The 26,060-nt window shown below is 55.1% G+C and overlaps 10 protein-coding genes across 10 annotated transcripts; 5 read left to right on the top strand and 5 right to left on the bottom strand.

Moving 5' to 3' along the window:
* Positions 1-270: 270 nt before the first annotated feature.
* On the top strand, positions 271-3,852 carry K437DRAFT_253655 (uncharacterized protein). Its single transcript, XM_013390389.1, has 2 exons — positions 271-549; positions 623-3,852. The coding sequence occupies exons 1-2, from the start codon at positions 347-349 to the stop codon at positions 3,564-3,566; spliced, it is 3,147 nt and encodes a 1,048-aa protein (XP_013245843.1). The 5' UTR covers positions 271-346; the 3' UTR covers positions 3,567-3,852.
* Positions 3,853-4,063: 211 nt separating this feature from the next.
* K437DRAFT_260979 (uncharacterized protein) lies at positions 4,064-4,642 on the bottom strand (the record flags this gene model as incomplete). The annotated part of the gene is made up of 2 exons (XM_013390388.1): positions 4,064-4,176; positions 4,261-4,642. The coding sequence occupies 2 exons, from the start codon at positions 4,640-4,642 to the stop codon at positions 4,064-4,066; spliced, it is 495 nt and encodes a 164-aa protein (XP_013245842.1).
* A 370-nt stretch (positions 4,643-5,012) lies between these two features.
* On the top strand, positions 5,013-6,216 carry K437DRAFT_253653 (RNA-binding domain-containing protein). The gene is made up of 3 exons (XM_013390387.1): positions 5,013-5,167; positions 5,234-5,322; positions 5,396-6,216. The coding sequence occupies exons 1-3, from the start codon at positions 5,163-5,165 to the stop codon at positions 6,175-6,177; spliced, it is 876 nt and encodes a 291-aa protein (XP_013245841.1). The 5' UTR covers positions 5,013-5,162; the 3' UTR covers positions 6,178-6,216.
* K437DRAFT_253652 (splicing factor, CC1-like protein) lies at positions 6,187-8,933 on the bottom strand. Its single transcript, XM_013390386.1, has 8 exons — positions 8,773-8,933; positions 8,053-8,694; positions 7,580-7,978; positions 7,444-7,513; positions 7,110-7,360; positions 6,975-7,046; positions 6,696-6,902; positions 6,187-6,614 (listed from the first exon to the last, which is right to left on the bottom strand). The coding sequence occupies exons 1-8, from the start codon at positions 8,919-8,921 to the stop codon at positions 6,578-6,580; spliced, it is 1,827 nt and encodes a 608-aa protein (XP_013245840.1). The 5' UTR covers positions 8,922-8,933; the 3' UTR covers positions 6,187-6,577.
* Positions 8,934-9,516: 583 nt separating this feature from the next.
* K437DRAFT_266195 (uncharacterized protein) lies at positions 9,517-10,688 on the top strand (the record flags this gene model as incomplete). Its single annotated transcript, XM_013390385.1, has 7 exons — positions 9,517-9,622; positions 9,689-9,701; positions 9,769-9,877; positions 9,932-9,992; positions 10,064-10,207; positions 10,279-10,410; positions 10,480-10,688. The coding sequence occupies 7 exons, from the start codon at positions 9,517-9,519 to the stop codon at positions 10,686-10,688; spliced, it is 774 nt and encodes a 257-aa protein (XP_013245839.1).
* A 783-nt stretch (positions 10,689-11,471) lies between these two features.
* On the top strand, positions 11,472-13,797 carry K437DRAFT_253649 (putative isovaleryl-CoA dehydrogenase). Its single transcript, XM_013390384.1, has 8 exons — positions 11,472-11,890; positions 11,972-12,215; positions 12,286-12,322; positions 12,397-12,647; positions 12,722-12,825; positions 12,902-12,984; positions 13,064-13,157; positions 13,246-13,797. The coding sequence occupies exons 1-8, from the start codon at positions 11,557-11,559 to the stop codon at positions 13,359-13,361; spliced, it is 1,263 nt and encodes a 420-aa protein (XP_013245838.1). The 5' UTR covers positions 11,472-11,556; the 3' UTR covers positions 13,362-13,797.
* Positions 13,798-14,045: 248 nt separating this feature from the next.
* K437DRAFT_253648 (uncharacterized protein) lies at positions 14,046-14,324 on the bottom strand (the record flags this gene model as incomplete). Its single annotated transcript, XM_013390383.1, has 2 exons — positions 14,046-14,250; positions 14,295-14,324. Coding segments are annotated over 2 exons (152 nt in total), but the record flags the coding sequence as incomplete, so codon positions are not given.
* A 1,369-nt stretch (positions 14,325-15,693) lies between these two features.
* On the bottom strand, positions 15,694-17,689 carry K437DRAFT_292669 (uncharacterized protein; the record flags this gene model as incomplete). The annotated part of the gene is made up of 7 exons (XM_013390382.1): positions 15,694-15,890; positions 15,940-15,978; positions 16,026-16,071; positions 16,135-16,256; positions 16,429-16,652; positions 16,989-17,503; positions 17,576-17,689. The coding sequence occupies 7 exons, from the start codon at positions 17,687-17,689 to the stop codon at positions 15,694-15,696; spliced, it is 1,257 nt and encodes a 418-aa protein (XP_013245836.1).
* Positions 17,690-20,837: 3,148 nt separating this feature from the next.
* Positions 20,838-23,224, top strand: K437DRAFT_277360 (OPT oligopeptide transporter; the record flags this gene model as incomplete). The annotated part of the gene is made up of 4 exons (XM_013390381.1): positions 20,838-21,576; positions 21,652-21,839; positions 21,903-22,935; positions 22,995-23,224. 4 exons carry the CDS (start codon positions 20,838-20,840, stop codon positions 23,222-23,224), a joined length of 2,190 nt encoding a protein of 729 aa, XP_013245835.1.
* Positions 23,225-23,274: 50 nt separating this feature from the next.
* On the bottom strand, positions 23,275-25,737 carry K437DRAFT_253646 (BING4CT-domain-containing protein). Its single transcript, XM_013390380.1, has 3 exons — positions 24,826-25,737; positions 23,689-24,750; positions 23,275-23,616 (listed from the first exon to the last, which is right to left on the bottom strand). The coding sequence occupies exons 1-3, from the start codon at positions 25,588-25,590 to the stop codon at positions 23,467-23,469; spliced, it is 1,977 nt and encodes a 658-aa protein (XP_013245834.1). The 5' UTR covers positions 25,591-25,737; the 3' UTR covers positions 23,275-23,466.
* Between the last annotated feature and the right edge of the window lie 323 nt (positions 25,738-26,060).

Genomic DNA, 26,060 nt, shown 5'->3' with positions numbered 1-26,060 from the left:
AGCAGAACGGGGACTCGCCGGACGCCAGACCAATGTCGCCAGTCGGCCTCTCTCCCCCCCCTTCCCCCCCAAGGTCTGCCAGTGGCGGGCAAGCCAAGAGCCCAGGCACGGGGTACAGACATACAGTGGTGCAATGCGGTGCGGTGGAGTGCATGGGCGGCAGCAGAGTGGAGTGGCGCCACTGACTGCACTCGACTGTTCCTCACACACAACACATGTATGGATTGGTATATAAGTGTATAAACAACAGCAACCAGCGTCTTCCTCGTCGAGCAAACTAGCCAGCGAGCACGCGTCGTGTCGCGTCCCGTTTGTATCTCGCGCCCAGCCCAGCCCAAAAGCCATCATGTTCGACGGCCCACGCTACCTTGCCATGCCGCGCGAGCTCGCAGCCGATACCGCTAGCGCCATGCTCCTCGCTGCACGCGCCGCGCAAGGCAACAGTACCAGCGGTGGCGCGCACTCGGACAGCATCATCTCCGGCATCGACCCAACGGCGTTCGAGACCTCGAACCCTCTACGACTGTTCATCATCCAGGCTGTTATCATGTGAGCCGCTGCTGCTGCTACCTCGCTTCAAAGCGTGCTTTCTCTGGTCTGACACTGTGTTGCGTTGATCAAGCATCGTCTTCACCCGCCTGCTCGGATGGGGTCTCGCGTACGTGCGCCAGCCGCGCGTCATTGCAGAGGTCTTAGGCGGGATTCTCCTCGGCCCAACCGTGTTTGGGCGCATCCCCGGCTTTAGCCAGCACATCTTCCCCCAGCAGTCACTCCCCTTTCTCAACCTCGTCTCCACCCTCGGCCTTGTCCTCTTCCTCTTCCTCGTCGGCGTGGAGGTAGACCTGCGCGCGGTCAAAAAATGCTACAAGGAGGCAGTCAGCATTGGTGTCGTCGGCATGATCTTCCCATTTGGCCTCGGCGCAGCCGTCTCGGTCGGGATCTACCGTGACCTCATCCACCACGACACGGTCAGCCTCGGCCACTTTATCCTCTTCACTGGCGTCGCCATGGCCATCACCGCTTTTCCCGTTCTTGCGCGCATCCTCACTGAGACGCGCCTGACTCAGACCAAGGTCGGTGTTATCGTACTCGCCGCCGGCGTCAGCAATGACGTCGTCGGCTGGATCCTTCTCGCGCTCACCGTCGCCCTCGTTAATGCCTCCAGCGGCCTCACCGCGCTTTGGGTCCTGCTGACCACCGTCGCCTGGGCGCTCGTCCTGTTCCTGCTGATTAAGCCCGCGTTCATCTGGTTTGCGCGCCGCATCGGCGCCTTTGAAAACGGCCCAAACCAGGTGATGATGACGGTCACCCTCCTACTCGTCTTCGCCAGCGCCTGGCTCACCGACGTCATTGGCGTGCACCCCATCTTTGGCTCCTTCCTCGTCGGCCTCATGATCCCCCACGACGGCGGCTTTGCAGTCGCCATGTTTGAGAAGATCGAAGACCTCGTCGCGGTGCTCTTCCTGCCCATCTACTTTGCCCTCTCCGGTCTCAAGACGAACCTCGCCAGCCTGGACAACGGAACCGTTTGGGGTTACCTCATCGCCATTATCGCCATCGCCTTTACCTCCAAGTTTGGCGCCTGCGCTGCGGCTGCGCGCTGGTGCGGCCTCGGCGTCCGCGAGTCCCTCGCCGTCGGCACGCTCATGTCGTGCAAGGGCCTCGTCGAGCTCATTGTGCTCAACATTGGCCTCTCCGCCGGCATCCTCGACACGCGCACCTTTAGCATGTTCGTCGTCATGGCCCTCGTCTCCACTGTCGCCACGACGCCGCTCACGCTCCTCGCATACCCCGAGCGCCTGCGCACTTACCTCCATGACGCTCCGTCCGCCGGTGCCGCCGCCAGCAAGTCCGCCTCCGCCGGAGCAGGAGCAGCAGCGGACAAGGGCGTGCGCGACGGCGCCGATCAAGAGGAGGACGAAGATGACGAGGGCAGCGCTGCACTCTGCAGCAACAAGCGCCTCCTCGTCGTCCTCGACAAGTTCGACCACCTCCCGGGGCTCATGACGCTCGTCCAGCTTATCAAGCCGTCCGAGGCACCACTGCGCAGACAGAACACCGCCGCCGCCGCCGTGGTGCCCTCCTCGGCGACGTCGTCCGCCGCCGAGTCGAGCAAGGACGCTGACGCGGATGTGGACATTGACACAAGCAGGGAGGCGGGAGAAGCAGCTGGTGCCGAGAAGGACGGGGCCACAAAAGATGCTGCCGTCAGCTCCGCCACGCCTGTCCTCCGTTCGGATGCGCCGCACCACGCTGCGATGCCAGACGCCAGCGGCAGTGAGCAGCCGCAGGCAGACATTAGCATCGATGCGCTGCGTCTGATCGAGCTGACAGACCGCACGTCAGCGGTGATGAAGCTGTCCGAATCGGACGACACGATGCGCGCCGACCCGATCCTCAACGTCTTCCGCACCTTCGGCCACCTCAACCGCCTCCCCGTGCGCTCCAGCATCGCCGTCGTGCCGACAGACGAGTACAGCGCGACAGTTGTTGCGCGCGCGTGCAACGTGCACTCCAACCTCGTTGTCGTGCCTTGGACCGTCGCGCCGTCTGGCCGGCCTGCCGCCGGTGAGCAGCAGCAACAAGTCTCGAACCCCTTCGAGAACATCTTTGGCCGCGTTGCCAGTGCTGCGGCTCCAGGCAGCGGCGATAGCGCGAGCGCCAGCGACAGGCGCTCGCCGCACCAGGCTAACTTCGTGCGAAAGGTCTTCCAGACCGCCGCGTGCGACGTTGGCGTCCTGCTCACGCGGCCCGCGAACAGCGCCTTGGCGACGGCGGGGGCGGCGGCAGCACAGCACAACAACCTTCTCGTCGGCTTCTTTGGCGGCCCAGACGACCGCGCGGCGCTCGCGCTATCACTGCGCCTCTGCGCGTCCAACCCGGATCTGCACGTCACCGTCCTACGCTTCAGGCGCACCGAGCCTGGCAGTGGCGACGGCGAGGCCAGCGGCAGCAGCAACGCCAATGGTGGCGACCTGGCCGTGCCGAGCATCCCGCCTACGTTGCACCACGCGCAGTCGCTACACCACGTGCAAGGCGCTGCTGGCAACAACAACCACAATAGCATCGTGCAGGATACCATGTACCCTAGCAACTTTGGCCAGACGCCCATGGAAGCGACGCTCGCCGACGACCTGGCGATCACCAAGGCACAGGAGCTCAGCGCGAGCTTCAGTGAGCGCTTTGCTGTGCGCGAAATCAGAACCCCACGCGTCCTGCGCGACCTCGTCCTCGCCGTCGAAGCGGAGCAACCCACCGTCGTCATCGTCGGCCGCGGCCGCAAGGCACCTGCCATGACGCACCGCGAGGAGCTGCGCTTCTTGCTCGTCAACGGCACGCTCGGCGGCACGCTCGGCGTCGGCGTCGGAGCCGAGGATGCGACCAGGTCGGCTCTGGCCGCAGCAGCGGCGAGCAGCACCAAGGAGCGCCAGCTTAACTCAGAAACGTGCAAAGTCGTCGGCGAACCGGCCATGGCACTGACGCTCGCCAGGACCACCGCGCTGACGCTCGTCTTGGCCTCCAGCGTCAACAGCTCTGGCTCTTCGCAGCAGCAACAGCACGCTTAAACAGCACTGTGTGCACGCATTGAGATGGTATTCGACAGTTCACAGATACTGGAAGGGAAGGGGTCCTTTTTACTTTTCGCATCACAACACCGTTAACGACCACGACTTTCTCTTGGCATTGGGATGACGTATCGGCGACGATGATCGGGTCAGAACTGAAATGAACAACAGAACAACAGAACTGAAATGAACAACAGAACAACAGAACCGAACAGAAGGGCATAACATATTCATGCATGTACCACGTCAGGTCACCGGCAAATCGCAGACGACGAACAACATTTTTAATGTATCGCAGTGTCACCGCAAGCAACATACATGACGAGCGTGTACAAAGTGAGCGCTGGCAGTCTCATGCATGTCGGGGGTATGATACATTGGCACCTGTGCATGGGCATGGGCATACTCGGAGACCTGGACATGAAGTAGGCTGCTTCTCGACGATTCATGTGAATGTGTGCTTGGGGTGTGCGAATGCATGCCCATCTGAGCGTGGGCTATCGCTGGAAGAAGGCAGTACCGATCGAGGAGATGAACGAGTTCTCCGTGAGCATCCAATCGAGGCCAAAGAACGATGGCGCCAAGCCGTGCAGTTTCCATCGTGCGAATACTGCAAGGGATCGCATGGCGCATGAGCACGAATTTCAAAGAACTTTGAGAGCGCATGCATGTAGCACCTTGTAAGGTAACGTACCCCAATAGCCCCATTTTCGCCCAAAGTATTTTCCAATATACGGTAGGACCATGATCTGCACGATCGTCTGAAACTGCCGCACCGTCTCGTCCCACTCCTGCTGTGCTAACCGCGCGGCCTCTTCGCTATCGTAGCTTGAAATGCTGCTGCTGTCCGTGTAGTCGTCATCGTCATTGCCTTCATCGCTGATGTTGTGGGTCTGAGGGCTTTCATTGCGCGTGGCCTGCCCAGGGCGCCTGTTTGACGGTCCGGGAAGTGCATCCCGATACCCTCGACTACCTTCACGGCCGCTGCCTGCTAACGACTGTGCTTGCAGTGCGTGCATAATGCTTGATCCTTGGTACGCAGGCAGGTCGTCGAGGTAGCCTGTTGTCGAGTCCATCTTGCTTCGCGACCAACTTCTATCTGCGTCCGAACGCAACCCAACAGGTTAGCGCCTCGGCTCCGTGGAGGCTGACAGGCAGAGTTGCTCTTCCACCTGGCCTTCAGAGCATTGAGAGTCTGGCAACTATTCAATTCTTTCCTGCGAGCAGCGAACCTCCTGTAACCAGGGTGTAAATAATATCCTGAAATTGAAAGCGATAGGACCTCATAGGGGAGAGGAGCGAATGACCTCGAAAGTTGTGGAGCTCCCCTGCTCGCGCAGTGAATGTGACGGACACATCGCCCACACAACAACGCCTGCGAAAGTCTTCAGACTCGAAACGAGTCTCAGCTTTTCCCGTTCTCGGTGATGCAACTTTCCTCAATGAGGTAGGTACACTGCCTCCAGGCTGCAGCTCCATACCATACGTAACTTGCCACGGTCAACACTCTCATGGCCCAAGAAAACAGGAAACAGCTCGCCTGAAGACCTGCAGAAGCCCGCCGGCGCATCGGGCTGCCTGTTGCCCAACTCCGTCATGAAGTGAGTGCATGCGGTGTCATACGTTGCAAGGTGGGGACACCGACATTACTCCTCTTGCTTTGGCAGCAACGTACACGAAATCAATCGCATAAATCAGAGGGAGCTAGAGCTTGCAGTCTCTGGTGGCGCTGGAAGCTGGCATGATGAATACAAAGGCACGTACGCACATGTCACACGGCCCAAGAAGGTCCTTCAAGCTAACGGCAATGGCTCATGATCTCCCCACAGATTCCGCGTACGTGTTCGTAGGCGGGCTTCCTCTGGAACTGACCGAAGGCGACGTCATTACCATCTTCTCTCAGTACGGTGAAATTCTGGATATCAACCTTCCGCGTGAGAAAGATACGGGCAAGAAGCGGGGATTCGGCTTTCTCATGTATGAGGACCAACGCTCGACTGTACTCGCTGTTGACAACCTGAACGGTGCCAAGGTTTTAGAGAGAACGCTGCGCGTTGACCATGTTCGCTCGTACAAGCAGCCGAAGGTCCGGGGAGAGGATGGGGAGATGGAGGAGCGAGAAGAGCAGTCTATGAATGCCGCCCCTCAGCTGATCGAAGACGAGGCAGATGCGTCGCCAAACGATGACGATGCGGATCTGCAGGACCCAATGGCGGCATACTTTGCTACGCAACGAAGAGCTGGCTCATCCAAGGACTCAGAAGAGAAGGCACGGCGCAGGGAAGAAAAGCGCCGTCGTAAAGAAGAGCGCGACCTGAAGCGGATGCGAAAAGCAGAGCGACAGGAACGCAGGGAATCGAGACCACGCGATCACGAGTCTCGCTCGCGGGGCACTCTTGACAAGCATGCAGGCTATTCGGATCGCAGACGTATGAAGGAGCGGGCCGATGGACGGTTATCTGAGCGTGACACGCACGCTGGGCAGTCATATTACGAGGATCACAGAGCGCGAGAACTCAGACATCAGCATCGATCTCGCTCTAGGTCGCCGATTGGGCGTGCGTTATCATCTCGCCGATATGATGGAGACTATTACAGAAACGACAGATAGGGCCGATTTTGTATAATTCGATTCTCTGAATGTCATTGCATTCGGCCTTTTAAGAAGTACAAGTGCGGGAAACGCGAAACACTTACCGTCTGCAAGCGCTGCAAGAAGTGAAGGCGCAAACAAACGGATGGGTCAAAAGAGCATGAGCGGGGAGAGCCCATGCCAGGGTCTTCGGGCTCGTGATCCAGTGCACCAACCAAAGATTTGTGCTTTCTGTTATGTGTCCACGTTGATCGAGCAGAATCTGCAAAATGCGGACGGAAAGCTGAAAGCGATACAAAAAAATGTTGCGCGGCTTGCGAGGTAGAGTCTGTAACTGAGCAGCAAAGAGCTGTCATGATAGGCACCAAACGCGCAAAATCCGACGCGACTTTTCGCTTATGAGGCAAGGGACGGCACTTCACCCAAGCTTGGCATTGAATATGGCTTCGGCAATGCTGCGAAGCAGAAAGAGGCAGAAGGCCAGCATCAGCGCTGGTCGTTTGCTGGCGCCATGTATCGGATGAGGAATGACTCACTAATGAGCCTTGATGCTTCTTCCGCCAAAGAAGCGCCCATTAAGGCCCTGTATGGCCTTGGCAGCGACAGAGACGTCAACGAACTTGACATAAATGTCACCAGCGCTTTCACGCTCGACGTGGATCCGCTCGACGCCGCCATACTTGGCCTCGCATTCTTCCTTCACGTCATTTGCTAGATCCGTGTCCCAGTCGCGCTCAACCTCCCTGCGAGCGGAAGAGGTACACAGTAAGCAACAAAGCACATAGGGATTCGAACTTCACGAAAATTTTACGCACTCTGCAGGATCGAACATATTTTGGAGCAAGACCGTCTTGCTGGTTGCCTGTGGAATGTTCGTAGGCCGTTGCCTGTCACAGAAGGACTGGTCGTCAACACGGCTCGCGATGTACTTGAGCTTGCGTCACACTCACTGTTCTGCTGGAGGCGTCCGGCTGGCGGGTGCAGATTCGGTGCGCATCAGCTTTTCCATTAGAGCAGCACGAGTCATCGGGTTCAAGCCGCCTCCACCGCCTTCATCGAAAGCGGACAGGGCAGTCGGCTGTTGGCCTCCGTCGGGGGGCCCTCCGAGTGCAGTCTGGTTGGCGCCTGTGGATGCTGCTGCGCCTGAGTCTGTCCCCGCACGTGCGCCATTACCGCGAGCATTGACGTGCCCGACCTTGATCTGCATCGCATGAAAGAGATATCATGGCATGAAGCAGTAATAAAATCAGCCCTTGTTCTGGCGTTTGTCTGCGAGCAACTCACAGCCCTTCCGTAAAGCTCGATGCCATCCATATGCGCCAAAGCTTGCTCGGCAGCAGCTGGCTCTTTGTACCTTATTCATAGACCTTGGTCAACACTTGCACGTGGGTTGCAGGCATGGATGACCGCGGAGACTCACTGGACGAAGCAAAAGCCTTTGCTCTTTCCTGAACCTGGCTCGCGGTGCAAGTCAACGTACTCGATCTCGCCAAAGGGCTCAAAGACCTCTTTCACGTTTTCACTGGTCAGATCAAAATGCAGGCTCCCAACGTACAGTCTGGCGGCTGTGTTGGCATTTACAGCTCTTGCTGTGCTCGAGAGATTGAGAGGATTGTACGAGGTAGCGCCAGCGGCAGCGCCGACAGCAGTTTCGACAGCGTTGACCAAGTTTGGCCGGTATTGCATGTCGGTATTTTGACTCCGATTGCGAGCAGCATCTGTCAACTGAATGAGGATAGGAATGCCAAAAAGATTCTCGCCAGACAAGCCAAGAGCTCTGGGAAGAAGTTGGCGATCGGCAAGTTCGACGTACCCGACTCTGTGACGAGAGCGAGGATAGCATGGATGCGTGGTTTAGTACGCATATAGGCAGTGGTGAGATCAAAAACGTACCCTTTGCTTCGCCTTGTCACCTTATCCATGACGATTCTGACATCAACGACACTTCCCTCACCCAGCTTCTCTTCGAAAAACTCGCCAAGGTCCCTTTGCGTGAGTCTGGCAGCCAGCTGAGAGCAGAACACAGAGCGTTCTTCATAGTCAGCATGATCCGGCTCTGGGCGGGGAGACGGCGAACGTGGGCGAGGCGGAGGGCGACGATCGTAGCCTCTGTCAAATCCCCGCTCATGACGGTCGTAGTGGCGGTCACGACCGCGATCACGGTCGTAGAAGCTTTTTTCATCGTAGTGCCGCCTGTCGTCGCGAGATCCGCGAGAGTCGTAGCGTTCGCGTTCGCTGTTCCGAGGCGAACCATCGCGCGAGGAGCGCGAGTGTCGTTCTGCATCCCTTCTACTGGATGGTCTCCGCCTTTCGTAATTGTCTTCGTACCCTTGCCTGCGTCTGCGGCGCCGCTCTGAGTCTCGAAGATGATCATCATCGCCATCGGCAATGCTGCGCCTGCTACCCGGTGAGTACATCCTGCGGCTGTCTATGCTGCGCGTACGAGATCGAGATCGAGATCGAGAAACTCGCGGCAAATGGTCATCCTGATCCCTTGGTCTGCCTCGCTCGTGTGCTTTGGACGCCACGGCCCGCCTGAAAGGGAAAGATGTGGCATATAGTCAGGAAGAAGTCCGAAATAAGGGTGCAGCTAAACTAGTACTGCAGTCTCACCTTCTCAGCTCTTCTGCGAGCTGCCTCTCCCTATCTTGGGGAGTCATAGAAGCCGGGCCGTCGGGCCTCTCACGGGAGGGGGAAAGCGAGGGATTTGATGAGCTGTTCGAGTAAGCGCGCATGCGCGATCTCGGTGGTGATTCAGTCATCTTTCCTGCTCTTTCAGGGTACCTTGTAATAGGCGAAGCGATTTCGCGGTGCTTTTGTTGAGGAATACACGGCCAGGCTGGGCTGTCTACTGGAGCACGTTGGATAGTCCCATACACACGAGCGAACAATCAAGAGCCGAACCATGTGGCAAACAAGGAGTTGGGAGAGTACGAAGAGGTTGTGCTCTCGTCACTCGTGAAGACCCCCCCCTCCCCGCCGAAGAGCGCTTTGGCAAAAGTCCGCACCCAGAAGCCTGATTGGCGTATGAGACACAGCACAGTGCACAGCCGGGCAGAGCGGAACAGGGTGTGTCAATTCACAGATTTACATAGCTCATCATAGAACAATAACTCGGCACAAGCATACAGTGGCCCTCGACGTCGGCTTGGCCTATCACCCAGTGATTTGAATTACAAGTTGCCTCGCTTCTCGCTAGAGCAGGTAATTGTAGATATAAGTTCTACTGTCGCTTTCTCAATGCTGTCAACTCCACCCAACTACACCCTCATTTGTGCAAGAGACACCTTCCCTTCTTCTTCGTGCCCTAGACTCCACGAACCAGGCAGCTTGAACTTCCACAGAAAAGCTGCCAGCATGCCGTCATCAAAGATCGCCCCATCCGTCCTCGCGGCCGACATGGGGAACCTGAATCATGAATGCCAGCGAATGATGGACATGGGTGCTGACTGGTTGCACATGGGTATGTCCATTGTCGTACGTTCGGTTACTGTAGTCGATAGAACTAACTGACCTCTATCGCTTGCAGATGTGATGGACGGGTAGGCATGCGTGATCTATCGAGCCCAGGCCCGTTGGCATTGTACTGATCTGTTTGCATCATTTCAGGCATTTCGTACCGAATATTGTGCTTGGTGCACCCATTCTATCATCGATATCGAAAGCAGTGCCGAATATCTTCATGGATTGCCACATGATGGTTTCTGACCCTGCGAAGGTAAGTCGCTGGAACCTCGCGCCACGGCTTTGGCTAACGGATGGACCCTTGTAGTGGGTGAAAGACATCGCAGCAGCGGGGGGCAAGTCATATACATTCCACCTTGAAGCAACAGGTGAGATTGGGAGAGACTGTGACTTCGATCGGATAAGTGGTGACAAAATTCTTCTCGCGGAATCACGACAGATGACCCGATGGATGTGGTCCGACAAATCAAGGCGACAGGCATGCGAGCTGCAGTAGCAATCAATCCTGGCACTCCTTCCAGTGAAATTTCGAACGAGCTCGGGAATGCGCTTGACATGATTCTCGTCATGACAGTATGGCCTGGTATGTGCAATGATCTTGCTTGCTTACTCTCTTGCTTGCGAACATGAACTGACTTCGTCGACCTGCACCAGGTGCGGGAGGGCAAAAATTCATCGCAGAATGTATGCCGAAGGTCACAGAGCTGCGTGCGCGCTTTCCGGATCTAGACATAGAGGTTGATGGAGGTGTAGGGCCAAAGACAATCGACACGTGTGCCGATGCAGGTAGGTCTTGGTGTAGCCTTTGTGCGCATCGCAGTGGCTAATCCTCCTTCATGCCTCTGTCTCTCTCAGGTGCCAACGTTATCGTGGCAGGCACTGCAGTATTCCACGCTGAAAGCCCGCAAAACGTAATCCACTATCTGCGAACAAAAGTAGATGAAGCGCAAGCGCGAATCAAGTTGGAGCGAGAAAGTGCAACTTCAGGACAGGGCACTGCATCGCAAGGCGAGGTTGAATCGGCAAAACATGGGATTCAGCATGGTCGCGGGGTGACCCCATGAACCAACCACGAACGTACATTCTCGTGGGCCACGAGGCGAGGTCGCAGGCACATCCAGCCGCCAATGTCAATGCGACATCGGGGGCTAAGCCTTGATTCAGCCTTTTCCTGCAGTTCAGGAGAGATTGATGCCTTTGCGGATGCCCACGCCGATCAGGGCAAGCTCGAGCGCAGAGAAATACCTGCGTCTCGAGCACGTGTTACGCGTCAGCGATATGCGACTGGTCGACGTTACCTCCGCCTCGAGGACGACGCGTGAATGGTCATACGACTTCGGCTGCACGGTCCTCACACTTTACATTCCCCACACCTGGCGCCCATGTAAGCGGCCCCGCATGCGCGCGACCACAAATGCGAGCCACATGATGCACCCTTCCAGTTGTACTCTAGTGTGACAGCAAAGACTTCGACATGTACAGCCCGAAAGCTTCGTTTGCATCATCCGGAATGGAAGCAGAAAGACATTGTAGAATCTGACTGTGTGACTGCTGCCTACAATGGGTACGAGTTCAGACTGTCGCTCTTTGGAGGATCATTGCGATGCGGATGTGATGGGCCTAAGGTCAAGAGCGCCGCAGCGTATCGACTCACCTACAGTGATGGACAGGTCTCCCTAGTGCCAGCAGTCAGCACTGTGGTTTGTGGATCCGGCATCTCGTCAGTGTTTGGGCGTTGATCTCGCCGGAACGCCGGAAAGCGCGAATTACCGAAATGCCCGTTTCGCTCATAAACCCGCCCTATTGGGGTGGATCGTCATCAAGTAACTCTCAAATGTCCTTAGTACCCTGCATACACTTGTTTTTGTTCATGCTGTTCTTGTCAACCAGTATCTCAGCGGTCGTCTGCTTCTGCAACATCGAAAAGCCAAAATGATGCGCAGGTTGTTTGCCGGCGCCGTCAGGCGCACTTCCTCTGCTCGCAGCTGTAGCCGCTCGCTCTTTCACTGTCAGCAAGCGCGTACGCTCACCTTCTACAACGCCGACGTTGCGGGGCTGACACAAGACCAGGCAGAACTTCGCGATGCAGTTGCTCAGTTTTCAAAGGCAGAAATTGAGCCCAGAGCGCAAGAGATCGACCGTGAGAACCAGAGCCCCATGGACCTCTGGACTAAATTTGGAGAAATGGGTCTGCTTGGCATCACCGTGCCCGAAGAATTTGGCGGTCTGGGCAAGGGTTATTTGGATCACACGATTGTGATGGAAGGTGCGTAGCGTGTATCATATCGACGAGCCACGTACCTGATTGATCAATGGTCGAAGCTGACCGTATTTGTCGCTATTACAGAAATTTCGCGCGCTTCAGGATCCGTTGCTCTTTCTTACGGTGCGCATTCGAATCTTTGCGTCAACCAGATCAACAGGCATGGCACCAAACAGCAAAAGGAAAAGTATCTTCCAGATCTCCTCTCGGGAAAAAAGGTTGGCGCTCTTGCAATGAGCGAGCCAGGGAGCGGTAGCGACGTTGTTAGTATGAGGACGACCGCTGCCAAGAAGGGCGACCGCTACATCCTCAACGGTGGCAAATTCTGGTTAGTCAAACATGCTCAGCGCGAAACAAGGAATGATGCTGATAGGTGCGGCATGATTTCACGATGTCAGGATCACAAACGGACCGATCGCGTCGACGTATGTCATTGTAAGTCTCGCCTTTGGACGAAGATATATTTGACATCCAAGGAACAGTTATGCTGACACTTCACTCCCCGGCAGTACGCGAAAACTTCACCAGAGAAAGGGTCCAAGGGGATTACAGCATTCATTGTTGAGCGCGACTCTCCAGGTTTTACAACCCATCAAAAATTGGACAAGGTCGGCATGCGAGGCTCCGATACCTGCGAACTGGTCTTTGAGAACGTAGAGGTACCAGAGGAGAACGTGCTTGGAAAGGTCGATCGAGGAGCCGCAGTGCTCATGTCTGGGCTCGACCTCGAGCGTCTGGTCCTCTCGGGTGGGCCTTTGGGGTGCGCATATTTCAGTCAACCATGAGACATCGCCAGCCACTCACGCCTTCGCGCCCTTGCTTCGTATTTCTCAGGCTCATGCAAGCTGCATTTGATTATGCTACTGATTACGTGCATCAGCGCAAGCAATTCGGGCAACGCGTCGGCGAGTTCCAGCTGATGCAAGCGAAAATTGCGGGTGAGGTCACAGCGTGCTTGAGGGTACCGTCCCATGCAGCGTGCACTGACGGGCTGCTGACAATGCGTCGTTGCAGATATGTACACCAAGCTCGGCGCATCTCGTTCCTACGTTTACGCAGTCGGCCGCGCGTGTGATAATGGCGCTATCAGCAGGAGGGTATGTTCTCCATTTTTTTCCTTTTGCGTTCTGTGAGCCATGAAGAAGAGATTCTGATCGCCTTTCATTGTTTCGACAGGACTGCGCTGGTGCCATTCTCTACTCATCAGACCGTGCAGTCGAGGTGACCATGGATGCAATGCAATGTCTGGGAGGTAATGGTTATATAAATGGTGAGTGCCTAACATTGTCAGCACATTCGAGCGTTCAACGGACTCACCGTTCAACAATGTTGCATCCCCCTGCGGCTTTCTTTATCAGAGTACCCAGTCGCGCGCATGTTGCGAGACGCAAGGCTCTATACCGTCGGCGCTGGTACGCAGGAGATCAGAAGGATGCTTATCGGCCGAACGTTCAACGAAGAATTGGCGGATTGAACACGCAGGGTGCTTTGATTAAAGGTTCATTGTCGCTTGCGACGTATGCTCACGGCTCCTGACCTCGTTGCCCCCATCAAGCACCGGCGCATTGGTGGAATGCGGCGCGCGCCCATGCCTTCTAGCAACGCACCGCTATCATTCCGAAACGTCGCATTCAAATAGCTAGGTTGATGAAGGAGCCTATTCTGGGCCAAACGCTACGAACGCCTCCTTTGGTAACCAGCCATGACACTCACGGTTGTACTCTGAAATGGGATGCCGATTCGCATACACGCATTCATCGAGCGAGGCCCTGCGAGCCCTTCCAAGCCTTGATGATTGTTGTATCCAGCGTGATGCCCGAGGCACGAGGCCCGGGTACCGAGTACCGAGCTCCTGGGATATGTAGAGCGGGTGAGCGACAGGCGCCTGGCCTGGTCTGTCAACCAATAATCAATCATGAACAATCGACCTTGGAAGCCTTGGGTATGATTCAGATAAGCTCGCAGGGAGGTCTTCATCTGGCTATCGAATATTAGGTATATTGAGGTTTGAGCATTAAGCATAGATGATGAGTACCATGGCACAAGGGGCTAAGGCCGAGCCGCTATAACATGTAGAGGTCACGGAATGCCCGAAATAATCTCTACATGCTATAGCGGCTCGGCCTTAGCCCGCTTCGCCAATCGACAGCGCTTCAGCGCATGGGCTTCAGATCTGTTCACTGCTTAGCGCTCAGATAGTATAGAGCTGGTACCTGGGAGCTGCTATTTCTACGTCCGCAGTCATATAATATATACGAGGTCCTCTGGCGGCATATACAGGACCACAAAGGCAACAGGCATGGAACCCGTGAGCACATGTGCGTAATAAATGCTACGAAGTATCAAAAGTTTACGCAAAAAAGCTGGATGAGGACCATAATCTTTTTCTGTTCATTGTGGAATGCACTGGTAGAAAGCCCTCGTCCATGTGTCATTGCAATCGATCAATACGCATGTGCCATTTCAATTTGCACAGGTTAGTACGCTAGGTGTATCATTATGTTAAAGTGTGTATGGCCTGTGTCTGACGCGCAACAAACCCAGGGCGAGAGCAACTAAGGCTTCCAAGGGCTTCTGACTCCCCGGATTTTAGAAGTTAAGAATTTCAGAGCTTCCGACTTGTTGCGAACACGATGTTGAAACGCTCTCATTAGCTCAGAATCCAGACACTCTCATTCTCATTTAAAATTCTTGCAAATTCAAATTTCACCTTGCCGCATTCACCCTTCGTTCTGTTCATCCAATCTTCCAGCATGAACACTTTGTATCAAAAGTCTGTCGTTCGCCGTAGACCATTGGCCATCTTCATACAGATATAAGTGCAGATGCAGGTATAAATACAATTTATTTTACGTGAACAAATAGGTACAATATATTATAATTATATAAATATAGATGTTATTTATTATATAGTAAAATATAGATACAATATATTACATAATATTCGTTAATGTATCGATGACATGAAGCATTAAAATCTAATAATATGACAGTGGCAACCTCTCAAGGGGCAACATCATCATGCAATATCTATCCAAGGCCCCCGAAGAGAAGCGCGTGAAGCAGGGAGTCTTCCGAGTTTCAATTGATTTGTTCTTCCACCGCGCCAGGCTCAGGAAGCCATGAAATTCCTTTGTTAGAACATTGTCCCCTGCGACATCAAGATGTCAAACAGACAACAGAGTTAAGCGTCGAAGGGTCGTCGATTCATTGCGGTAGTGGGCGGTTCGTGCATTGCGGCCACCGGACGAGCGTCGCGACTGGAGCTTTCTCTTCGAAAGCCGAGATAGATTATCATTTATAGATGGCAGATAAGTTTACATTTCGCACTTGAACTTATTGAAATGTTTACAATCAGAATACTGGAGCCATTGTCGATACTCTTCTAACTCCGGCCAACTCTATCACAGGCGCCAGCAAAAACGCCAAAGATCTGTCAAATTGGAGCCGCGGACGATGGCTTATGGCAGAGATTGGTGTGGGTGTGAGCAAACATTCGTGGTCTGTATCGCGCCTAATCCCTTCAACGCGTTGTTCCAGGCGGTGCCACCACCTACACTATTACAAAAGACTTGCCTACTCTTGACCCTTACACCGCTCCCCGATGAGCTATGCATTACGGAGGAATCGCCTTTCATCTCCGAAAGGAATGAAGTCAAGGGGACACGACTCCACTGCATACACTGGCAATCGGGAATGTCGCTGGTCTGCCAGTGCGGGCGACAACCTTGGTCTCCAAATGTGATGCCGGTGCCAGATCGCTGCTGTATTGAGTCTGGGCAGGTCGCCTGCGGGGGTCAACCTATCTACCCTAGTGCTCTGCCCCTGCCACCCTCTGGCCTGTCAACGTGCTCAGTACCCTGGCCTGTGCCTGCGCTAATCCAGAACCCGAGACATTGCAGGCGGGTTTCACGTAGCCTTGCACTGCCAAATCGGCCTGCTTCTTGCGTTCGGACATATGTACAAAGCCCAAGCCATACCAAGCCAGCAGGCCACTCCTTCACTGTCCTACTCCCACATAGGCAACAGACTCTTGTCGTGCTCTTACTGACCTCTCCCAGGGCAGGCACATGAGTACTCCCCTGCGGTACCTGCATACAAGTGATCGATTGATCAATGATAATATGTATACACGTACATATGTATGCATATCGAGCCTTGGGAAGTGGGCTAGTGCCCTTCAACTGTTGACGAACCCATTTTTACCTCGTCTGCGGAACGCTTTTCCGTGCTGGCTGTCGACTAACGTGATGCACCTCCCAGCAGGGTGCGGCCGTCTGAGTGGCTTGAAGGATGTTGTTGGATGAGAGCTCAGTGCAACCGCACGTCCAACCAAAGGTGTATTCGCCATCAGCCAAGCCACTCGTCACTGCGAAATGGTTGAGCACAGCAGCAGTGTGAGCCAAATATATACGTCGCCGATGACGGCAACAATACACCCAAGGTCACCCACATATAAACCCATGTGTCCCCATCTCAAGGACACATCTTTTACATCCCGCACAGATCCCACCTTTCTGCCAATCTCCCCACAAATCTACTCATCCCCAATCTCCTATCCATCTTCAACATGAAGTTCTCTTTCGCCGTTGTCGCCGCCTTCCTTATGGCTGTTGCAGTTTCTGCGCAGCCGGTCGAGGTCAGGTGTGAGTAAACGGCTTCGACGTGGTGCAGTCCACGGTGCACGCCAGCAGGCCGGCTGATGCGTTCCTCTTCGCACCGCTTCTTCCCCTTCCAGCTAACGCCAAGCCCCTCGGTGGCTGCCCTGGTGGCGGATGCAGCAGGTAAATACCAGCAGTCTCCCGCAAATCACTATCTATGCCCGGTGCAACGTATCTATCAGTTCCAAACCCAAGTCAATTATACTGGCCTCATTCCACTCAATTTAGTTCTACCCGCTTGTCGTATCCAAGATCTATGTACTGTCATTGTAACACCTAATCTAGCGTTGCCTTGCGCTTCAGTTCTTCGTCTGCACAAAACTCTTGTAAGATTTTTGGAAGATACCAGCATGTCGAGTACAATCGCCCCGCAGGCCTTTGCCCGTGATTTTCAGTCACGCTCGATTCAACGCCTTGTCCTGCCCTAAGTCCCTCCCTACTTTGTCCGAACCCTTCTATCCGCTTCCCTTGGCTTCGCCCCGTGAAATTCCCACATGAGCATGGTTACATAGGCCGATGAGCTCGTGAGATTGTCCGGCAAAAAGCTAGCAGAGCAAAAGGAGTCGTGCTTGACATGCCCCCCTACCCAATCTCCCACGTCCTGACGCCTCCCAGCCTCGCGCCAAGACATGCGTGGGAAACGCGTACTGTGCAACTCGTTCATGCGTAGCCCCTCATGCTTGCGAGATGCTACACATCTGCCCAGCGCCAGTACCGCCCAAAGCGATGCATCGCCTGGTGATCGGACTCCTGCGGCAGTGGCGAACGCCCTTGGAAGGCATGTCACATGGCCAAGAACCAAGCGCCCAAGCAACTTGCCGTATTCTCTGCACGCAGCCGGGGGCCTTCTTCCCACTCGAGAACTCTCCTCCTCAATGCAAGGATGCTTGTCGGAAGACCTTTCAAACTGTCGGAGCCACAGCTTGCCAAAGCCATGTAGCGGTGCTATGCACTTCTATCAGCAAAGTGGAGAGTGGTCCCGTCGATCTTCTGGCCTTCCTTCTCTCTGTGCCCCTCGTGAGTGTACCTTGATCACCTTGGCGTTTGATCTAGCTCGTTGATCACGAGGCACAATCATCAATTGCTCAGCATCCTCCGGTAAGGGGGCCCTGGGAACTGGGTGGAGCAGGAGCATGCACATGCTGCAGAGTGGGTACGCAAGGCTTTCGCGATTTGTACTATTATTATCCCAAGGCTTTCCAGCTTGCTCGCTTGCCGCAACCGACGCGGCCAAAAGTGGGTGACGTGGGCAAGGCGGGACGCGAGGTGGGGCAGCGAACAATGGCAGGGCAAGCACAAAGGGTATGAATTGAATGAAAAAACTGCGAGAATTGCGGTCACTTGATCACCTCTAATATTCAGGCATTGGTTAAGATGAGCTCCTGATGCAGTGAAGTTACGGGAGCTTACACGTGTCCAACGTGGCTCTACACTTAGGAAGAGTCTTTCTGACTTTCATGCCAGACAGAACGTTTGACGGCTCGATGCCACCACTGGGTTCAAGTCCAACCGGGTTCGATATGTTTCGACGCAGCTCTGCAAAAGAGGCATTTTGGGCCTCTCGGTGTGATCACAACGAGTGATCTGTCCGCTCAACCCGAGACTCACACATGCAGCACACGCAGCAGATTGCAGGACTGTTGCAGTTCGTATCACGATTGTACTTGCTTGATGAAGATCGCGTTGAGCCAGTATCCTTTCGCGGCTCGTCTAGACACGCCATGGAGTCAGGACACGCCTGAGCTCATCAAAGACTGTTCGTTTGCGTAACACGTTCATTGTTGCACACAATCACCAGTCGGTAGACTCTGGCATCATCGCAACATCGTCCATTGCAAGGTTGTCTCCAGTTCTCCACGGTGCATGCCAACTTTCACCGACTCCAGCAGAGTCATCGGGACCTCGCATCATCTTAGCGAGAATCTAGACACGGTCCAGATGAGACGAGATGTGGAAATGTGCAGCACTGCACTTCTGCATGCGTTCCGCAAAGAGCCGTCCATCTCCGGGGTTCTATCAAATATTCTCTCGCAACGGTCGAGAGAGAAGGTAGCCGAGCGGATTCACGCGCATTTCCGCTCACTAACCTGCAGTCACCAAGGCATGAGTGCACGACCAGTCCAGGAAACCGTAGTGGGCCCAGTCAGCTGTGCCTGTCCCTGAGCCTGGCACATCCAGGCACCACCTATGCCTTACATAAGTGTGTAGCGTGCTGCTTCATAACCTACATCACCCTTGCTGGATGTGGCGCAGAAAAAGATAAAAATCCTGTTCTGTCCATTCTCGAGTTTCCTCGATCCCCAAAAAACGTGGATTATTGATTGAGATCAAGCACTGTAGCAGTGTTGGTACGTTCCGCCACTTCTTCTGCGTTGGAAAGGGGTATCGGGCACTGCACTGCACTGCGCGGCACACCTCGCCTTCGAAGACGGCGGGGGCATCCACGCAGGCATACTGCTGCGCCAGTCTGCCATGTCCAGTCTGCTTCAAGTCATCATCCGGCGGCGCAGATTGATCGTCTTCACCTGCTTGCAGCCAGAGAGAGAAGATCCGTCTCCTGTTGTAGGAGAAACCTTGTACATCTAACTGGGCGTCTGCCACAGTTGTTCACGCGCGACCTTCTGTAGTTTCTCGTGCGCTTTGTGCTTCATCCGTTCGGGCACTATCTGGCGAGCGAAAGAAGCGTCCATGGCGTAGTTGCAACCCGCGAGGTCTCAGCGAGATGGAGATCCGGCAGCCGACCGAGCAAACCGAAGACGTCGTTCCCTCCAGCCAGAATGCTGCAATGCAGCTCCCCCCGGCGACGAACGTGAGACCTGGGACTGCCAGAAGTACATCACTGCACCATGCTTCGCCACCATTTGGCCTTAGTTTCGGCTTCGGCGTCGAGGACGATCCCAACCTCGTCGGAAGGCTCGCAACGGCGTCCCCACTTCTTGCTGGTGGCGACGTGGAACGGCCTCCCACTTCCCGCGGCCTGACCGGGGAACGTCCGGGCACATCGCGAGGTGTTGGAGATCGTCCAGGCACCTATCGAGGCTTTGGCGAAGCACGGCCTACGACATCCAGCGGCTTTGACGCGAGACCGGGCACGTCACAAGAGGTTGGCAGTGAGCGTCCCACCTCCTTCGGCTTCGTCTCATCTCACACTGTGCCCATCAACGAACGTGCCGAAGAGGACAACTACAGCAACGTCTTTGCTTTTGCTCCGCGTGAGTACGATGTGTCTCATCTGTGGCATTTATGATGCTCCTGACGCCCATCTACGCATATCTGCCGCAGCGCCATTGGAAGAAGCAACGATCCGGATTTCAGCGTCGGATGCGATCCGGATACTTCCTTCAACCCTTCAAGAGGCGGTAAGCAGCTCAGACGCTACGCCTGGCCCTGGTGTTTCCGCACGTGCCCCCCGGCCGGAGGCTGCCGTGCTGTCTGCTACAAAGTCGATTGAAGTGACAAGCCAAACTTCCGAACCTCCACTCAATGGGCAAGCGCAAAAACCTCCGTCACGGCGGCAGCGACGCCCGGCGTCGAGACCGGTCGGAACGCCGATTTCTCCGGACTCTATCCAATTGAATGCCCAGGGAAGAAGCTCGGAGGAGGACAGGATGTTTTATCAGGAGGAAGCGGAGCTATACGCAAGTGATGAAGACGAGAATGTGTTCGCTTTCATGCCTCGTGAGTAAATGCTACCGTCCATCTGCTTTGGCGGCCGCTCGGTGCTGATCCGTAACACTCCCACCTTAGCGGGCCTGGGTCCGTCCGTCGAGCTTGACGAGTCGTATGAAGTCAGGTCTTCCACCGCGTCAGAGCGAAAGAAGCCTTTGGGAACTGTTCTGGTGAAAGATGCGATCAACCTTGGAGCGACTGGCTCAGGCAAGGACAATGGCTCCATGGCTGATTATTTCAAGATACAGGCAAGCCAATTGCACCCAGCAGAGCTTCTTGCCGCCGCACAAGCCCAGCGCCGCAACTCGAATTTCGCTGCCTATGAACGCGGGCTGACCTTGCTCGGACGGCAAGCGCATGCCGATCATGCCTTCCAAGTTGCGTTCGAAGCTGCGCAGTACGAGATGGCGGTACAAGTGGCCCATACCAATGCTGTCAACTCATCTGGTCCCACCAGCATGACACTTGGCAAGCAGCGAGAGAACATCGGCAACCCTTTGGAACCTCTGCCAGGCTTGCGTGGTGGTGCGCGAAGGAGGAAGCGGCCGGCCCTCGCCGATGTGATCCAAGATCCGCAGCCGATACCAGAGCCAAACAGTACACGCAGACATGCGGTCGATATGGATAGTCAAGGACCTGTGGAGGGCGACGAACAAGAGGACTCAGATTACATCGAGGTTCGATGTTCGGTTTCGCATCTCGACGACTACGATGAGCACGCCTTGACATTGCGGGTTCTCATCATAGCCCTCTTCCTCATCACTGTGTCTGTCGGCGCCAACGCTTACTGGACCTTCCGCTATCCATCCCCCACCATCACCACTGCAGTGGCTGTCCTGGCCGCCTGGCCTGTTGGCAGAACACTTGCGCATTGGACACCCAAATGGACGTTCCACTTCCCCAAGCTCTTCGGTGGGCATGCCGTCCAGCTCAACCCGGGGTACTGGAGCATGAAGGAGCATTCGTTGATCGCTCAGATGGTGATGGTCAGCCTCAACACACAGGCCACTTACCCCATGTTCTCGCTATCCGCACTCGACCTGCCGGTGTTCTGGAACCTGCGTACACCATATTCCTTCGCTATCCTCTTCACGTTTAGCTCGATTCTCTTCGGCGCCGGTCTCGCCGGTCTTGGACGACGCTTCCTCGTCAAGCCCGCGTCGATGATCTGGCCGCAGAATCTGCAGATCTCGCTCATGATCAATGTCCTCCATGCCGAGCCGGAACCGGAGCGGGGCCGGATGAATCGCCTCAAGTTCTTCTGGATCGTTTTCGGCGTAATCTTTGTCTGGCAGATTGTGCCGTCTTTCTTGTTCACCGCACTTAGCACATTCAACTGGATCTGTTGGATCGCTCCGAGTGAGTTGTGTTGGTTGTCTTGGAGCGCGAAGAAGGCGTCGTACTCATGTTCTCCCTTCAACCTCGTCACTTCAGACAACGTCGCCGTCAATCATATCTTCGGGTTCACAAACGGAATGGCTCTATTCCCCGTGACTCTCGATTACACACAGCTCAATTATTTCGCTTCACCGACGCTAGCTCCTTGGTGGGCAGGTGCCAACCTTGGCGTAGGGTATTTGATTATGTGGGTGTTTATCGGTACGATCCTTTACTTCAAAAATGTGAGTAAGCAGCGTGTTGTGGAGTACTCTTGCTGAGAAGCTAATGGTATCCTCGCGGTGCAGGCTCTCAATTTCGGTTATCTGCCTTTCAACGGGCCTAGCAGCTCCGACAAATTCGGCCACAGGTACAACGCTCCTCGGGTCCTCAAAGGACAAGATTTTGATCCAGAAGCCTACGAGAATTACTCTCCACTCTATCTGACGGTTGCGTCCTACCTGGATTTCTGGTCATCTCTCGCGCTTGCCGGCGCTCTCCTGGTACACACCTACTTAAACTTCCAGAACTTTATTTGGATGAATTTGAGAACCGGCACAGCTGAGATCGATGATGTCCATGCGCGGCAAATGCGTCGATACAAGGATGTTCCGGACTACCTCTATGGCGTCATGATCGTCATATCCTTCGGCTTCGTCGTCGCTGCGGTTAAAATCTATGACCTCGGATTGCCGGTCTGGGGCATCATCATCGGCTACGCACTTGTCGGCGTCTACTTCCTTCCCGTTACTATCCTCCTCGCTCAGACTGCTCTCGTCACAACTGTTGTCAACGTGATTGGAGAGTTTATCATCGGGTATGCGTTGCCCGGTCGCGCAATCCCCAATATGATCTTCAAAGCGTTTGTCGTGGGGTCCACACTCTCAGGTCAAACCTTCTCCCAAGCTCTCAAGATGGGGCACTACATGAAGATCGGGCCGCGCTTCTCCCTTGCATGCCAGCTAAGCGCGATGCTATGGGCAGATGTGGTTCTATTGGCCGTAAAGGAGCTCATGACTGCGCGGATCCCGGACCTATGCTCCCACAATCAGGCATCTTTGCTTACTTGCCCAGGACAAAGGTTCTACTACTCTTCGAGCATCGTCTGGGGAGTGATAGGACCGCGGCGGCTGTTCAGCAGTACTGCCAACCGCATCAGTCTATCCTATGCGCTCGCCGCCGGTGCGCTCCTCCCGATTCCGTTCTGGTACCTGAATAGGCGCTACCCACGCCGCATATGGAAGTTCGTCAACGTTCCTCTCATGCTATTCGGAGTTCCCTTCGCAATGGCAGGCGACCCTGTAAACACGACTGCTTTTGTTGCCATCAATTTCATTGCTCGTGAGTGTTCTCCGACCCACGTCTGCTATAACTGTTTGCTGACTTCGGACTTCCTGCAGAGTACATCATCCGAAGGCGATATTTCCCAATCTGGGATCGGTACAACTACCTCGCAGGCGCTGCTTGTGACGCCGCGGCGGCCACATGCGGGCTGTTGCTGTTCGTGTCTGTTCAGATTCCCAACGTGACGCTTAACTGGATCGGGAACATCATCTGGCAGAACACCCGAGACCAGGAAGGTCGAGGATGGATACCAATCCCACCATCCGGCATCCCCTTTCCTTCGTGATAGGGGCCCGCTCGCGCAACGAGCGTCCTGGAAAGGCACTCTCATGCTACGCATCCTATTTAATGCACCGTTTGCATCTGGGTGCGAAGAAAACTGCTGCGCTTATAATGATATATGTCACCATCATCCTATCTATAGCTGGTCTTGATCGTGTCATGAATCACACAGAATTCTGCTCCAAGACACCCGCATGAGTGGAAATTGTCGGGAAAGCGATGTATTCAACGACGCCGACGATAAAGTCACAAGGGTGCTCCTCGCGCTCTCTTACGCGGTCGTGAGAACACATCCAAGGCGCTTTGGGGTTGTGCGCTTTCTGCTTCGCCACGTTTCTGCCTCGCCTCTTGCTCCCGTTGGGCTCGATTGCGCTCGAGCTTCTCGCGGACCGCCACCTACGCATGATTCAAGGGAGAGTACGTGAGTCAGGATCTCCTAAGGCATTAGTTTGTTCGAGCCCTGCTCACAGTTTGCGGGTCGATGACGTTCTTGCGCTTCTTGCGCAGGTAGCGCTTCAGTGCCTTGTTCCGGCCTCGTGCGCGCTTCTTCTCTTGGACAGGCCCGGCCTGCGCAGGGATATTTGCTGCTAGCCTGCTCCGAGAGCGAGGGTCTTCATCATCCCCATCATCTTCGGCCGCATCCAGTGCTTCCTCGGCTTCCTCGGCTTTCCCGTCGAGCTGAAGCCGCTCGATGCGCGATAGGCGGGCGTACGGACGCCCATCGGCCGATTTCACGATGGCCAACGAGCTTTGGGCTGCCACCGTGAGACGTGTCGGCGCTGCCGGTTCAGCCTGCAGCTGCAATGTCTTGCTCTCAAGCTGGCCGAGCATCTCGGTGTCGAGTGTGATCATATCTGGCTGGATCTTGTCGAGCAAGCTGTGAACCTCACGCTCGCGCTTTGTCCGCCTGTTCTCGAATGGATTGGCCTCGCTGCTGTCAAAGTTGGGCTCTCCGGCACCAGGTACGATCAAGCTGTCAAAGCCTTTGCCGTGCGCTACACCCAGAACGTCCTCAAACGGACAGAACGCTAGACTGAGTGGTTCGGATTTGGGGAAGTTCTGCGTGAGGTACGGACCAGGGACGCCGGACTTGGCCGTCGAGTCGAGCACCTTGGCCGGATCGTAGATGGACACATGAGTAGACCAAGCCATGCCGAGCAGCCCTCTCTGCGAGAATTGCACGTCAGATGCCGGCCTGGGATTGACCCACTCCTTGACTGCACCACGTCCGAGCATCCGGCTGTCCCACACCTTGACGCAGCCATCCATGCCGCTTGTCACCATCTGTCTCCCGCCATTTTGCGTGTTGATCGAGATGCCAGAGACAGGGCCGCAATGTGCCAGCAGTTTTAGTGCGGGCGTAGAGAGGTTCGGCGTCCACAGGGTCACGGTCCCGTTGGCGTGCCCACAATGCAAAACGGCAGTGAGTGGGTTTTGCGCGAGGACGTTGCAGAGCCCTAGCCCGGTTCGATGCTGCGATACGAGTTGTCCAGTTGAAACGTCTTGGTATTTGAGGTAGCCAGCACTGCCCTACATTGCATTGCCAAACCATAGAAAGAGCTAATCAGCGAGTCGCTAGTGCCAGCCTATGAAGAATCCACCCACAATAGTAGCAAGCAGGAAATGGTACGGAAGGAACTGCATGCGATGCACCTCTACGTGCTGCTTGAGCTTGTGAATCTCAGCGCCACTGTGTGCGTCGTAGATGAAGGCGTACTTTTTTTGTGCAACCGCAATGTAGTCCTGATTATGCAGCCACTTAATATCCCGCACTGTTTCTTTGACATTGATCTCGAAGCTGAGCTTGCCAGCATGCCAATCAAACGCGGCAATGTGCCCTTTCCTGCCTCCCAGCGCCAAATGCCGACCGTTTCGAGTGTAGTCGCAGCGATACGGCCCGAGACCCACGCCATCTCTTCCGCCATCCAGCTGCAATGAAAAGCTCTTGCGCGCTGTATCAACCCCGACGCTGTCACGAATGACAGACTGTGTGACTTTTGCAGTGCGTTCTAGGTCATCTTCTAATTCGATCAGGCCTGCCCCTTCGCCGGGAGCGCTGATATTGATGTACTGGTCAGCGAGCTTGGCATGCTCCGCTGCTCTTTTGGCAGAGAGATACTCGTTGGAGAGATGAGCGCGGAGCTTTTTGTCGTGGATCTTGCCAAACGACTTAGGTGGGCGAGCATTCTGCATCGATGACGGAGTGGCTTGCTGCAGCGATGTAGGCATGCGCGTGGCTGATGCGATGCTGCTCGATTGGAGCTTCAGCGCACTCTCATCGTGTGTGCTGGTTGGCTTGTCCTTCTTATCCTTATTTCCCTTGCCCCCTCTTTTCCTCTTGCCTCCCTCGCTGCGGGCTGACGCTGCCATTGGCAGCCGCGATGGACCCGCTTCAGGGGACGGTGGCATCCCGGTCTTTTGACGAGAAATGGGAATCAAGGAGGGTCCTTACCCGTCCCAGAAGCAGCGCAGCGCCGATGTAGCTCAAGACTCTGTTGACCTGGGGACGGTATCGAGAGAGAACGCGTATTTCTTAGTGACAATCATTTGCCAATGAGCAAACATTCAGATTTCTTGAACTTTGTGACTGAGTGAGCCTCCTCGAAAATTTCTTGGTTCCGCCGGATTTTGGTTGCCGACAACGCCAACCACCGTCGGCGACTTTTCTCTCTCTTGGTGGCAGCCACAAAGAGTCACGAACCACATGCAGCGACTCGGCATAAAGATATATCCTGTTTTTCGCCTACCGCTGCCGCACTCAGGATGGCCCTCCACCCTGCCCAAGGCGAGAAGAGATAAGTAGTGCGGCCTGACACGCTTCGAGTGGAAAGGCCGCAATG

The sequence above is a fragment of the Tilletiaria anomala genome (genome assembly GCF_000711695.1).
Source record: "Tilletiaria anomala UBC 951 chromosome Unknown K437scaffold_5, whole genome shotgun sequence".
Taxonomy (NCBI): domain Eukaryota; kingdom Fungi; phylum Basidiomycota; class Exobasidiomycetes; order Georgefischeriales; family Tilletiariaceae; genus Tilletiaria; species Tilletiaria anomala.
This window is presented reverse-complemented; position numbering and strand designations above follow the sequence as displayed.